Source organism: Oncorhynchus keta, chromosome 11 (genome assembly GCF_023373465.1).
Source record: "Oncorhynchus keta strain PuntledgeMale-10-30-2019 chromosome 11, Oket_V2, whole genome shotgun sequence".
Taxonomy (NCBI): Eukaryota; Metazoa; Chordata; class Actinopteri; order Salmoniformes; family Salmonidae; genus Oncorhynchus; species Oncorhynchus keta.
Window position 1 is genome coordinate 28,955,678 of NC_068431.1, and position 15,679 is coordinate 28,971,356.

The 15,679-nt window shown below is 41.0% G+C and overlaps 1 protein-coding gene across 1 annotated transcript; it reads left to right on the forward strand.

The window, feature by feature from the left end:
- Window positions 1-1,381: 1,381 nt before the first annotated feature.
- LOC118390705 (ras-like protein family member 10B) lies at window positions 1,382-15,626 on the forward strand. The gene is made up of 4 exons (XM_035781429.2): window positions 1,382-1,499; window positions 4,112-4,506; window positions 10,015-10,139; window positions 13,572-15,626. Exons 2-4 carry the CDS (start codon window positions 4,213-4,215, stop codon window positions 13,840-13,842), a joined length of 690 nt encoding a protein of 229 aa, XP_035637322.1. The 5' UTR covers window positions 1,382-1,499; window positions 4,112-4,212; the 3' UTR covers window positions 13,843-15,626.
- Window positions 15,627-15,679: the final 53 nt, after the last annotated feature.

Consider the following 15,679-nt stretch of genomic DNA (forward strand, 5'->3'; position numbering starts at 1 on the left):
CTGGCCAAAGGCCAACCACAGCAGTGCATAATCTCTGTGCGTTTTGTCAAAAGATACACAGAATACATAGTGGCTCGCTTAGAATCAAACCTTATTTCACTTGGGATGCTACTGATGTTTCAGGTGCTCTTTTTTCCTTTGGTGGGTAGGCAGTTTAACACTGACAATGTCAGTCTGAATCAGCATTTCTTTTTTTTTGTAACAGTTGAATGTCTGGGAGAAAAGCAAGCACAATGGAAGTTACAAAGTCTAATGACCAGCATTATCAGTGTTGGAAAAAAGTTTCACACTGATGTGGGGATGGGGAAGAAATCTTGTTTGCAATTAGCAGAGCTATATATAGGCCTATAAAATATATGTCTCTGGTAATTAGTTTCTCTAATTCTCTTAAAAATATACAATAGAACTTAGTCACATTCCCATGCAGTGTCAATGTGTATATTGTTGTAAACTCATTGAAAAAAGTCTGAAGCAAAAACATCCGTCATTTCAAAGCCAAACTGTATCACAGAATAAGATCCGACAATGGTATATGTTTGCAAGGTGTGAGGTTGGTGAGTTCACATTAACTGCCTGGCTAAATCACATGAAATTGCACCTGCGTGCATAGTAAATGATTGTGAGAGGTGACGTGGCTAGACAGGTATGTGGCACGAGGTTACTTAGCAACAGGGGCAAAATATACTGTTGCTAAGAAACAGCCTCCTTGCTGCCCATCGGGTGCAGTGTACACATGTTGCTCAAGCATTCGAGTTCATGCTTTAGATGAAATCGCATGCGCGCACAAAAACCTGTTCATTTCAGATGGAAGATCATGCATGTACTTCTGATGTAAGAGCCCCAGGCATTGTGTTGAAACCACAGGGATCTGATTAGTGTTATTTGTAATAGTCTTTAAAAGGCAAAGCATGTGTTCGTAAACTGCGCGTAAAATAGTGTCCCTAAATACCCTCAACTCCATTTGTGTTCAAATTGACAATTTTAACAAGAGATAGCACTATCGCTCAAATTTCAGATACCTTTCTCTGACAAGTATCTGGCAACCCGTTTCATTCTGGTGCGGAACGTACCTTACCCTAAAATGCTAGGTTGTTCACTATATTTTGGCTGTCTGATGTTAAACACTATTGCTACAGCAGACGTGATGTGATGTTCCTACGTCCATAGACTATTACACACTTTAAGGTCTCACCCCGAAAGTAGGCTTGTCTTTGACGAAACCAGCCTGCATGAATTACTACGTGGATGTACTGAAGGCTTGTGATTTTTGCTGCCTGCAATATATGACGGGCGTTGAGACCGCGTGCCGTCTCTCCACTAACGAGAGAGTAGGTTGTATCTTTAGGACTCTTCACTGTATCCACCTGAGACCGTTATATGTCAGTAAGAAGCCAACGAATGAGGTTCTACGCACATCAGCATCACCGCAGGTGTATCTGCAGCAGCACTTTGGAATTTACACCGTACGGCATCGGCACCGCACAATACCTGTGCGCACGGTAAGGATGTACTATCATTTCTAATCATATTATACTCATATGGAGTTGTTTAGAGTTGCAGCTGCAAGATGGTCTATTTAAATGAATTTTATTCTTAATTTTTACAGATCTACTTGCATATATTCGCACAAAGTTGGAATGTATGTCTCATGCGTACGTTTAATTTTGCATTTCATGAAAGCCTATTAGCTAACCATTAAGCCTATCCAAAGATGGAGATATTTGTTTTTTAATATGTGATTGTGCTATTTTTCCTGATCAAACAGAATTTTGGATGATAGTGTTACATTAGATATTAGTCTATATATCGATACATGTTCCACTTTACAAAGTTGACCTCGTCTGAGGTCATTTCTGTACAGATTACTACCATTTCTTCCACTAGGTGATGCGCTTGTTCTTTATTGTTGTCCATATTTTGGAAGGGAAACTTAAAGGGGCAATTAGCAATTGCTACATCCATTTTTGGACTTATAAATAATTGATTTGTACCCATTGATTCTTGAATAATATAACTTATAAATGCTTCATGAGCTTAGTTTAACTGTAGTACCCCATCAGAACCCGAAATATAAGATTGTTTTACTCCAATGTTTGTAAACAAAGTAAATGTAAACAAACCCTATTTAATATATATATATATATAACCTTTATTTAACCAGGTAGGCAAGTTGAGAACAAGTTCTCATTTACAATTGCAACCTGGCCAAGATAAAGCAAAGCAGTTCGACACATACAACACAGAGTTACACATGGAGTAAAACAAACATACAGTAGAAAAATAAGTCTATATACAATGTGAGCAAATGAGGTGAGATAAGGGAGGTAAAGGAAAAAAAGGCCATGGTGGCAAAGTAAATACAATATAGCAAGTAAAACACTGGAATGGTAGATTTGCAGTGGAAGAATGTGCAATGTAGAGACTCTGGATAAGAGCGTCTGCTAAATGACTTAAATGTAAATGTAAATAATTAATGGGGTGCAAATGAGCTAAATAAATAAATAAATACAGTAGGGGGAGAGGTAGTTGTTTGGGCTAAATTATAGATGGGCTATGTACAGGTGCAGTAATCTGTGAGCTGCTCTGTCAGCTGGTGCTTAAAGCTAGTGAGGGAGATAAGTGTTTCCAGTTTCAGAGATTTTTGTAGTTCGTTCCAGTCATTGGCAGCAGAGAACTGGAAAGAGGCGGCCAAAGGATCAATTGGTTTTGGGGGTGACCAGAGAGATATACCTGCTGGAGTGCGTGCTACAGGTGGGTGCTGCTATGGTGACCAGCGACCTGAGATAAGGGGGGACTTTACCTAGCAGGGTCTTGTAGATGACCTGGAGCCAGTGGGTTTGGTGACGAGTATGAAGCGAGTGCCAGCCAACGAGAGTGTACAGGTCGCAGTGGTGGGTAGTATATGGGGCTTTGGTGACTAAATGGATGACACTGTGATAAACTGCATCCAATTTATTGAGAAGGATATTGGAGGCTATTTTGTAAATGACATCGCCGAAGTCGAGGATCGGTAGGATGGTCAGTTTTACGAGGGTATGTTTGGCAGCATGAGTGAATTGTTGCGAAATAGGAAGCCAATTCTAGATTTAACTTTAGATTGGAGAGGTTTGATGTGAGTCTGGAAGGAGAGTTTACAGTCTAACCAGACACCTAGGTATTTGTCCACATATTCTAAGTCAGAATCGTCCAGAGTAGTGATGTTGGACAGGCGGGCAGGTGCAGGCAGCGACCGGTTGAAGAGCATGCATTTAGTTTTACTTGTAAAGAAGAGCAATTGGAGGCCACGGAAGGAGAGTTGTATGGCATTGAAGCTCGTCTGGAGGGTTGTTAACACAGTGTCCAAAGAAGGGCCAGAAGTCTACAGAATGGTGTCGTCTGCGTAGAGATGGATCAGATGCATCCATAGCGCTGTCTGTGAATTTGAGAGTGGTTACATTTCTCCACCCCCATACTTCTGCTTTTTACCAAAACAGGGTCAGGGAGAGCTTTATTATTGTTTCTACTGCTGATTGCCCATTTAATTTGGTTCCATTTGTTGGAATGTCAACTTTTTTGAATGGTGATTGTTGTCTTCAAAAACAAAATGGAGTTAATGATGTGCAGCTTCAGATATAGATTTGGTTGGAATTTTGTTAGGCATATTGGAGTAATGCATCTCGGAGATTATTGTAGATGTGTACATTTTGTAGATTACTCATGAAACGTTTTTAAACTATCAGGGATAGTGAAGTGATGTCAATAAGCGAATTTAGATTGCACAGTGGCACTTTGGTTCACAGTATAAGTTATTTCATCTTCCCAGTGTCCTTGTATAGATGACTTCTTGTTTTAGTTGGTTGCTTAGCAGCTTAGTGCTTTTGTTTCCCTTTTGTAGATGAATGAAAGGCATGCAGTGGTAAAAAGAATGCACTTGCCAAAGTAACCTACACTTTCATGTAGAAATGTAGTGATCCAGTATTAGCATACCTAAGCTCCAAATGAACTAAATTACCCATACCTGTTGTGTGTTCCCAATTTCTGTCTCCCTATGCCTCTTTCCCTCCTTCCCCTTTTCTGTCTTTCTCCCCTCTCTCTCTTCCAATCTCTCTACCTCCCTCTCTCTCTCCACCAGTGGGATAGGGGGTGTTGGTGGTCTATGAATGTGGCCGAGCGTGCCCCCCACCACAACATCTGCCTCTGTGCCTGTGGGGACTATGCGCTGCACAACCCTGAATGCACTGGCCGGTGGTTTGCGAGAACAGGGAGGGGGGTGGAGCAGCAGCAGGGGGTCGAGGGGGGCGCAGCATGCCGCCTCCCTTCCGCATCGCTGTGCTGGGGGCACAAGGCGTGGGCAAGACTGCCATCGTGCAGCGCTTCCTCCACGATGACTACAGCGAGGCGCACACCCTGGCAACCAGCCGCGCCCGCCGTGTCCACCTGTCTGCTGCTGTGCTCAATGGCCACGTGCACGACCTGCAGATCACCGACTATCCTGCCATCACCAGCTTCCCTGGGAACTCAATGCAGGTACTGTCCCACTAAAGCACGAGTGATGGGAACTGATGTGTGTGGCCGGTTAGACATTGTAGACAGGTGAAAGGTCCATTTTAACATCATGACATGAGGAGAGGAAGGCACTTCTGATTTGATGCTATGTATGCACTGCTTTGATGCCTCGCAGTCCCTTTAATTTAAATTCACACACATCTGAAAGTGTGTAGTCAGCAGCTTTGTCATTGGGTTAGAAAAGCGGACAACCTGCTCTCTGTATTCACCTAGGATGTCACATAAAAGGAAGAAATCTGTTTTTATCTTTACTCAAATATCTGATATTCTCAGATGAATGTATTATACAACACAGGGCTCTCCTGAGGACACTGTTATAAGAGGGATACATTAGATGGGGTTATTACTCTGTCCAGAAGATACTGTTAAAGCAGATTTTATTGTTGTAATAAATTGTAATAATTTTATTGTTGACTCTGTCTCGGACAGTGAGGACTCGTAATTTCTTCCCGAGACCAGCGGAGTAAAAAACAAATAATTATCAGCTTCCATTCAGTCAGAGCATAAAACAGCTTCACCAGGCCAAATATATACACTCCTTTCTTGAAACATTAATATCTTAACAGCCTTTATATATATTGTGACAGGTTGGTGATTCTGAAATGACAGCAACCGAATTACCCTGCATTATTGTATGAGTGCACTTTTTGTAAAAAAATGAATTAATTAAAAGGGCCAGTGATGTAGTAGAGGATACACAAATATTTAAACCGTTTACCCAGTTTCTTCAGTGGGCATTGTTTATAATCCCTTCTGATGAGTATCAAAGTAGTGTAGTGAAGGTATACGACGTATCAATTATGTAGTACAATAGAGAAATCATTCACAAAGTAGTTTACACAATCGCAAAGCACGTGACATGTATTCACATGCACGCCAAACAGTCTCGTTTCAGAGGAATATCATCTGCATGCAGCAAGAGTGGACAGCTCTCAACTGGTTTTGGCATGGAGCAGCTCCCAGAATAATGACATCGGTAGCGTTAGGGTAGAAAAGACGTTTCAATTCAACATATCTACCAGTAAATACTAACTAAGGCAACAATGGGTACAGTGGCGGTTCTAGCTTGTATGGCTCCCTGGGCCAACCCCCCCGCCAACAAAAAAAGAAAAAGCACCATTCTGCACTAACTGTAATTTTTATTCAGACATTTGGAACACCACAAATAAATAATCATAACATTTAAAACTGTATAAATATAAAAATATATACAAAAATAACTTCTAAATATCAAAAAGATATTATTATTATTATATAAAAAGACAAATAGAAAAATAAGTGTTGATTTGGCACTCCAGCATCAATACATTACCCATCCCCCAACGCTGTCAACAAAGAGTCAAGACTAAACCAATTCACCTTGGTGGTGTGCAGACTGGTTTTATATTATTCTTAATGATTTTGCACAAACCAGAAAAAAAATGCAACAATATGTCTGTGAAACTATATATTCACAGTATTATGAAGGAATTGTGGTTTATTTGGTAGCATTTTGTAGTGTGACTGATTTTACTAATTGCATTAATACTGTACAAAGTTAGAGGTGTGCTATTTGATAGAGTCCCCCGCTCCCCCTACCTCGGGCTTCCAGTGGGGAGACCTGAGATGGGGAGACCTGAGATAAACCAACCCCCCCACCTCCCTCTGCCCACTGAATGGGTATACAAACCAGGTATTGAAAAATTTTAGTCTGAAGTGTTGGTTAGTAGGCTATTTGTGATGTGCAATTGTCATCATGCACTGTTTGCATCAGGCATGTAGACATGGATGGGCCTAGGTGGACAGAGGCCCAACCACTGCACCCAGGCCCGCCCACTGGTGAGCCAGGCCCTGACATGCCCACCCAATCAGATTTATGTGATTTAAGCATTGTTGTGGACTTAGAAAAATACAAAAATTTGATGGTCTATTTAAAAAAAAACAGCGATTTTGTGAGTGATTTTTTAAAATAGAATTTACAGGAAAACTCAATTAAAAAACACAAATTTTCACTTAGGGTGCCTTTCCTTCGCTGCGTGGGCCGTTTGGGAACTTTATGGCATAGAGTATTCTCACTTCTCCAGGCACCACTGCATAGGGCCGATGGAAAGACAGCAGTCAAACACAGCATGATGTTAAAGGATAACCATAAACTCGTACATAATATTCCAGTAGGTCTCAATCATAAGAAAACAAACCCATTAAGCATTTCCCAATCAAAATGTACAACTATCACTTCCCATTGAAAAAAATATTTGATGTTTAGAACACAAATTAACCAGTGACCTAAAGTTTAAAGTGGAGCTGACAGCATATGAACTACTTTACAGTTATGAAACAAAAAGACAATCATAAGTCAAAATGATCAAATTCCCTGTTTATGCCACAAAACCAACTTTATAAGAGGTTTTAAAAATAGGTACTCTTTGACTCAGTTCCATGACGTACACTAAGGCATTGTAGAATGTAGATAGATGCAGTTAAATGCATGATTAATATAATTCACCAATACATTTCTGGAGAGTCAAAAATATTGCTATCAGGTTGTAAATCACAGCTGGCCTGGTACATTGTTTGCTGCCTCCATTCGGGATACACTGTTCGAGTTTCAATGACTCAATATTCTGGACAAAAACGGACTAATATAACGAAGGCTAGTAATGTCAATACAATTAAACTAGCAAGGGCAATGATCACAAGTCAGTCATAACATGGCTAATAGGCTAGCGTATCTATTTATGTAGCAAGCTAAAAACACAGAGCCTAACGTTAACTAGATATTCTCCTCATGTTATAACACTGGAGGAGTGGGTGAGTGACTGAATTTTCCCTTCATCGTTTTTCGGTGGCTATACATACACAGCTAGAGATGCAGGAGTCATTTGGTTAGTTAGCAAGAACTTGAACGACTGTTATACAGTTAGCATTTCTCTTGTATTGGCAAATTCACTCTGGCTATCTACTCGGATTTGAGAGCCCTCATCTGAATGTGCCAGAGGACATAACAACTGATGAATTTACCAACACCAGCAACACCTGCTGAATATGACGGGTGTCAGTAAACGCAGGCAAAAAAAGTAATAGTTAGTCAAGAACGCACTAGATGACATGTAAACAGCCTCACCAGCTCTGTTCTCTCATTTGTGTCTGGAAGTAGCAAGCTAGCTAACTTTAGCCAGTTAATTGAGTGCTTGGTTGGGACAAGCATGCATTGGCAGGGAAGCTGTAAAAGGATGAGGAGGCTACAATTCTCCATCGTTTATCAGTGCAATTATGACGGCCACCTTGCTGAAAAATTGAGATGTTTTATAGAAATGTTCCTTTGTTAGATTTGAGCCTATCTTGCTATGGCTAGCATTAGTTGTTGCTCTTGTTGTTGTTGATGTGCATAACTGAGGGAGAGAGAGCCTACCTTTTCATGTTTTGTAAGATGACCGTGGTGTTTACATATTTGTAGAAATCCATTCAGGTTTATTTTGTGGCTTTTGACAAATGTGTTCTAATGATCGAAAGTCGCGCTGTTGCAACTGCCTGTAAACACACAGCCCAGTTCAAAGTGAATGATGACAGGCCCGTGTGGCAAATGGCTTGTTTGTATAAAGGTCTACTGTAGCTCTGATTGATAACCCCCTGATCTGTGTCGATGGTCCCGGTACATCCCTTTTCCCACTCTACTGCGGTAGAATTATCACAAATGCCTTAGAATGTTTGGGAATTCTGGATGCTAAGAATTTATGTAAGATGTGAAAATGACCATACCTAAGTGGTCACATGTCAGAATGTTTAAAACATAAAGTGCAATATTCTTCCTGTGGGTGTATATAAACAGATTTTAATAAGATTTGACGTTGCTAAAATGCTGTCAGTTCCACTTTAAATGCAACAATGTTTCACACACAACTTATTTTCAAAGAGATGGCTAACAACACCAAGCACACTGTAATAAAAAAAAAACAGTTCCACTCACCAGATGATGATCATTTGAAACGTTACTTATTGTTGAAAGTTATTCTTGAAAAGGGAGACGCTAACAAATTAGCAACAACCTCCTCTTTGATAAAACCTGCTGCCACTGAAAACTAGCCAACAACCAAAGCTAGCTAGCTAGACCGTGGTAAAACTACTGCTCACTATTGAGTAGACCTGTTGGCCTTCAAGAAGGCAGAAGTTTCCATACTTTTTTTTACTAATACAATTGAATGGCAGATGCCTTTATATAACTTCTGATGGCCTAGCCAATGGCTGACTTTGCTCGCTGGATGTATCCCCCAGAGACAAGCAAAGAAAAATCCTGATTGGATATTTGTTTATTTTCAGTTTTAACCCTTTCCTTTCCAACAAAAACTGATGAGATTAAATTAGAAATTCATTGAAAATAATCAAATAATTATAATTATTTCTATATTATTATAATAAATATTTTATAAATCCTTAGCCCTTTTCTGAAGGCTCATTGTTCCCCACTGTTTTTGGCTTAGTAATAATTTGTAGAGCGGCTCTATTTTCCCTCAGCAGCAGGGACTATTCTGAATGTCTAAAGAATCCATATGTTGTTCTGAAATATGAACACAGAAATACTGGACATTTTGAACTCTTATGGTGGTGATTTACCAAAATTACAATCATGGTATTGAATTGGACTCGCATTTTTCTGGTCTCGGACTTGACTTGGTCTCGGACCCCTTGTTCTCCCCCCAGTCTTGGTCTTGACTTGGTCTCTCCCCCCTCAGGTCTTGGTCTTGAATCGGTCTCGGTCTCGCTTTAGGTGGTTTCAAACACAACACTGGCAGCTTTGCAGTCATCAAGTTTGAATGAAAGTTGACCTTTCAATGCACCAGAGATTTCTCATCATGTCTAGACACAATTTTACAGTCACAGATCAAAATATTGAACTGAAACTGTTCAATGGAACTGAGACCTCAGAAAATGTCATTACTAGTTTGGCTTACTCATTTAAAGAAAGTAATATTGTGTTGAACTCCACATATTAACCACATTTTTGGGTATAACTAATCAAATTTCACACTCAATTGATAATTTATAAGATAATCAGTGTTTTCATTTGCAATGGAGGTGCTTGAGGTCTTTTTGAAAAGCTATGCAAGGCAAGCACTTGCTTGCAAACAATATTCCTCACAGCGAGGAGCCAATCATAAAGCAGAAATTAAAATTACAAAAGAGAGCAGATTGTGTTTTTGTCATATTGACCAGAGAGTATGCTATGTTGCAAGTAATTTCAGCAAATTAACTAGACTAACATCATTCTGAAAAAAGTGTACAAAAGCTGTGCGTGCATAGAATAGGTGAAGACTATTGGTCTCCGTGCTACTATTTAAAATAAATATTTCCGTCACATTCAAAATGTATCAAACAGTGCATCTGAGTATTACCAGACAAAAAGGTACTGCTTCCTAATGAGAGCCTTCCCCGTGTCTTCTCTTCTCCCTCCTGTCTCCTTCCTTCCTCTTTCCTCTCCCCTCCCTCCTCCAGGAGTGGACAGACACCTGCTGCCGAGGTATCCGTAGCGCTCACGTCTACATCCTGGTCTATGACATCTGCTGCTTCGACAGCTTCGAATACATCAAGACCATGCGCCAGCAGATCCTAGAGACCAGGTGAGGACATTGCTTGCATGCCAAATAGGGCCGGCTGGCACCAGCTCTTTGAACTCAGCCGTAATTATGGCTCGCTATGAATAGAGAAGCCTAGGCCGCAATCAGGAGCCTCCACCGCCACACTCACATAGAACATTTATTTAACATTTGGACTGAAATCAACATGAGTGGCTCAGACTGCCAGGGTCAAATGTCTTCATAATCACTTTGGCTTCTCTTCACAATCACTCCATTGTCTTTTTTTAACCTTTATTTAACTAAGCAAGTCAGTTAAGAAAAAGTGTTATTTTCAATGTCGGCCTAGGAACAGTGGGCTAAACTGCCTGTTCAGGGGCAGAACGACAGATTTGTATCTTGTCAGCTCGGGGATTTAAACTTGCAACCTTTTGGTTACTAGTCCAACGCTCTAACCACTAGGCTACCCTGCCGCCTCTTTTATATGTTCTATTGAATTCTGTATTTTTTAGATGTTGTTGGAAGCGAATGCAGTGTGGAATGGTGTGATGAAAACAGTTAACAACACCCACTTTATAGACACTCACAATAGACACTCAACAGATACTTGTTACAAAACAAGTATTTCACAGTGGTTATCTTACTATGGTAAAAAGTTAAGTCACAGTTTGATAGAACTGTTACCAAGCCGATCTTTCACTGTGGATGAAATGTATCCAGAAACATTAGATTATTTTTTTTAACAAACCACCCCTCTTGGCTCTGGGCTTGAAAAAAAATCAATAACCATTCCTTGCGAATCCACAAATTTCATGTCAGTAGTGCTCGCTTGCTTTTCAGGTCGATACATCTTTCCCAAACCAGGCAGCTGCTAAACCAATTCTGTGTCATATAATTAGTCAAAGCAATTTGTGCAAACCATCCCTCCTGGGAGCCCAGATAGCTTTAATCAGAGAGACTGTGTGTCCTAATAACAGGGTTGGGAAACAAGCCTGGTGTTTGTCTTAGACTGATGTCAGTGTGGGATAGTGACATGATGTGATGTTTGGAGGGACGGGCGTGTGATACGTGTCAGGGGAGTGGAGACTGATTCTGAGAGCCATTAGCTTGCAACCACATGACTTGTCGTTGTGAGGCAGCTGATGACCTTGGTGGCAAACACGTGTTTAATTTACAATGAAATCATCTTCACACCACCATCTCTCTTGCACGTCTCACATGTCTCGCTCTCACACACACAGAGGGAGAGATGGGTTGTTTAATATCATCTCCAAATCTGCTAATGAGCCAGGGACTAGACTGACAGCTGGCTGGCTGCCTGGGACTAGACTGACAGCTGGTTGGCTGAGATTTTTCTGCAATGTACTTAATGTATGTACTGCTATTGTAATAAAGAAGTTGTAATATCTAATGTATTATAAAAGATGTCTAACTTAATTGAAATTCTTCATAACACACCATGGTGAAAATGTATCGAGGCATAGGATTTACTGTAGGTTTGACCCAACCAACCCCCTTGGCCTCAGTTTTGAAAAGTCAATAAGGCTTCCTCTTGAATCCACACATTCCTCTTCGTGGCACTGGGACGTGAAAGTGGACGTCACAGCTGTTCTAGTGGTGACAGTAGGGGTGGGGTGTGTGAATGTGAGGCCGTCAATCAGTGCCCACTCTGACAGCACCACATTGCCAAGGCCATACAGAGGCTAATGGTGTCAGTGACCGGTCCTGTCACAGCCATTCATCTCCCAGTCATCCATTTATTGGGTGGGCTCGCCCAGTTATGATTATGCACAAATCATTTGATTTGTTAGATTTACGTGCTAACTGTTTTGCAGCACATGCTTGTAAAATCAACATTTGGAGCAGTAGGCTACATTCTTTTGAAATCAATATAAGGAACTGACAGTTGAGGAAAAGCTATTTATTTCTTAGGGAAAGAGGGAACTGTCACAAGAACTATCATCATCTTCAGGAGATACGAGACAAAAGCTGAACACAGGGGCCTGGGATGGGGAGAGGAGGGTGACACCTTGGATCTTACTCACATATATCTGACTACAGATACAGTGCATTCGGAAAGTATTCAGACCGCTTGACTTTTTCCATATTTTGTTATTCTAAAATGTATTAAATTGTTTTTTCCCCCTCAATCTACACACAATACCCCACAATGACAAAGCAAATACAGGTTTTTAGAAATATTTGCAAATGTATATCAAAAAATAAATACCACATTTTCATAAGTATTCAGACCCTTTACTCAGTACTTTGTTGAAGCACCTTTGGCAGCACACCCGTATTTGGGGAGTTTCTCCCATTATTTTCTGCAGATCCTTTCAAGCTTTGTCAGGTTGGATGGGAAGGTACGCTGCACAGCTATTCTTTAGGTCTCCCCAGAGATTGTTCGATCAGGTTCAAGTCCGGGCTCTGGCTGGGCCACTCAAGAACATTCAGAGACTTGTCCCGAAGCCATTCCATTGTCTTGACTGTGTGCTTAGGGTCGTTGTCCTGTTGGATGTTTAACCTTTACCCCAGTCTGAGGTACTGAGCGCTCTGGAGCAGGTTTTCATTAAGGTTCTCTCTGTACTTTGCTCCGTAAACGATTTAATTTGATTGCTTTTCTGATCTCCGTGACCAAGTTATCTTATGCTAGGCTATCGATAAACTTACACAAATGCTTGTCTAGCTTTGGCTGTAAAGCATATTTTGAAAATCTGAAAAAGTTAACAGGGTGATTAACTGAAGGCTAAGCTGTGTCAACATATTTCACTTGTGATTTTCATGAATAGGAATATTTTCTAGGAATATTTGTCTGTTGCGTTATGCTAATTAGTATCAGTCGATGATTACGCTCCCTCATGCGGGATGGGGAGTCACTTTAACAAAATGTGGAGAAAGTAAATGGGTCTGAATACTTTTCAAATGCACAGTATACTCTGTACACACACTGTATACAGAACACGCACAATGAACGATCACCACAGAAACCCAAGGTTTATCCGACTGGATAAAAAAATTAAACACTCCAAAACCTATCCAACCGGTCAGAGGCATCCGCATGTTCCTAAAGTACACAGTTGCCTCATTTTGTATCACATTCCAATGATAACTGGGAGGGACAAAAATGCAATTCCAGAATGTGGCCCCGTACCCTGTGAAAGTTGCACCCCTTGTTTTTGGTCATGAATAACTCCAAACAGAAATGTCCCTTAATCCTCTCCCTACGAAGACTTCCTGATAAAACGGCTTAATTAGTTTGACAGAGTTGGCAGGACAGGGGATTTGAGAACGCTGCCTCAATAGCATCAACTATAACTGAGGTACAAATCTGTGTCAGTCATAGCTAAGCCTTGCTTTCATGTGATGCTGTGTTTCTGTTCAAATGACCACAGAAAAGCAACCACTGTGTTGAATACTTAATGCTTTAGATGTCCACAGGTGGCATACCTCTCATTCGGTGTCTCTTTTCCTCTCCAGGGTGTTGGGCACAGGCGACATGCCCATCCTGGTCGTGGGGAACAAGCGGGACTTGCAGCGGGGGCGTGTTATCCCCCGCCACAACATGTCCGACCTGGTGAGGAAGAACTGGAAGTGTGGCTACGTGGAGTGTTCGGCCAAATTCAACTGGCACGTGCTTCTGCTGTTCGGGGAGGCTCTGCGCAGTGTGGGCTGTGCCCGCTGCAAACACGTCCATGCAACCATCCGCTTCCAACGGGCACTAAGAAACGAACGCTGTGCCCTCATGTGATTTACTCAGTGACGGTGGGGTGCGCACCAGAGTGGCATTGGTACAGTAAACCTCCCTAGGACCACCATGGCTGACAACATTTCTGTCCTGTGAAGCTACAGTATTAACATGTAACAGCCCTCTGTTTTGCTGCTATCTGACTTGATCAGGGATGGAGAGTACCACCCTATCCATCTGACATTTTCTTGAACTGGAGGCAGCTAAACCAACCCCTTTCTGTAAAAATTCTGAACTCGTTCAAGTACACTAAAGGAACTTTCCAGCATCTGGGAGTCGCTCCAGACAGACAGATTGGCTTACGTTGTTTGACTCACCTGGACGTTGATCGATGTATGACATTGCTAATGTCAAAGCCCTATTTGGAGTGGGATTGAGGTTGACATCTGCTGATGCATTCTCTCTGCTCGGATGTCTTGAAGGTGCACACTTGAGCATATAATCCCCAGAGGTAGCTATACAAATTCCGTACACAAACCCATCTCAATTAGTCCTCTGAAACCAAAACAGCCAACCATAGGGAGAATTCTGTTAAATGGAGTAATCCAGTCCACCTTTACGCTCCACTCGCAAACAAACAACGGTGTACATACTAAAATCTACAACTGTAGAAGCACATAAGGGTGTTTATATACAAACACAACTCAGACCAAACCCCGATATGAGACTGTTAATGATATACTGTAAAAAAAAATAAGGTCTAAATGTAATAAAATACTTGAGGCTAGACGTGGTTGCCAACATATCGGCCTGTTCAGGTCCTCTGAACTGCTAAATACAGCAATAAATGAACATGCCATGCTTGAATGTTAGTAACCTTTGGTAAAACATAGGAATAAGGGGGAACAAAAGGACACACTTGTTTCCTGTAAGGTTGTATTCAATGAAATGTTTTATTTATTTTCATTTCACCTGGTAGGCTAGTTGAGAACAAGTTATCATTTAGAATTACAACCTGGCCAAGATAAAGCAAAGCAGTGCGACACAGAGTTACACATGGAATAAACAAGCGTACAGTTAATAACACAATAGAAAAAAAAGTCTATATACAGTGTGCAAATGGCATGAGGTGGTGAGGCAATAAATAGGCCATAGTAGCAATTAATGATAGATGTGCAAGTAGAAATACTGGTGTGCAAAAGAGCAGAAAAGTAAAGACAATATGGGGAAAGGAGAATACAATGCAGATACAGCTAGCCTACCTGACTGTAGCCACTTGTTTGAATTAAACTAAATTAGTATGGTACTATAAGATGATAGTGATAATAAACTGCCAGTTGCCGGTGGCAGGAGTGTTTTCTGTTTTGGACCAATCACATTCCATAAGGAGAACCTCAAATGCCTAACAGCCCTCAAAATCAGAGTCAAACTACTTTTGTGACTTTAATCAGCCTGTTCCTGAATAAATAAATAAAAATGTTATATGCTGATGAGCTAGCTAGCTGTCTATGATTAAGTTACTCTGTGTTGATGTGAACCTATAATTACGATGGAGTCCTCAGACATCCCATTCTCTGGTCTGTTTCATGAATACATAATTTGAGCATCCTTCTTCAATACATCAGAGGTAGGTTTGTCTGGAACTCTTACATGGTCTATAGTACATAGCCAGAGAAACTCGACAGACTAACAGTCTCAAAGACCATTGCCTTGCATGGTTGCCCTTTACGCCATAGGTCAGATGTACTTTATCCTCCTCCACTGCTTTAGTCACAGACCTGCATAATATCTTACTACTTTCGTGACTTGTGATCATTACACATTCCAATAAAACATTTTATTTTCAGGATTCCCGTTTAATTTCCTGAGGTCTCTCGCTAAAGGCCCTTTCTGATGAGAA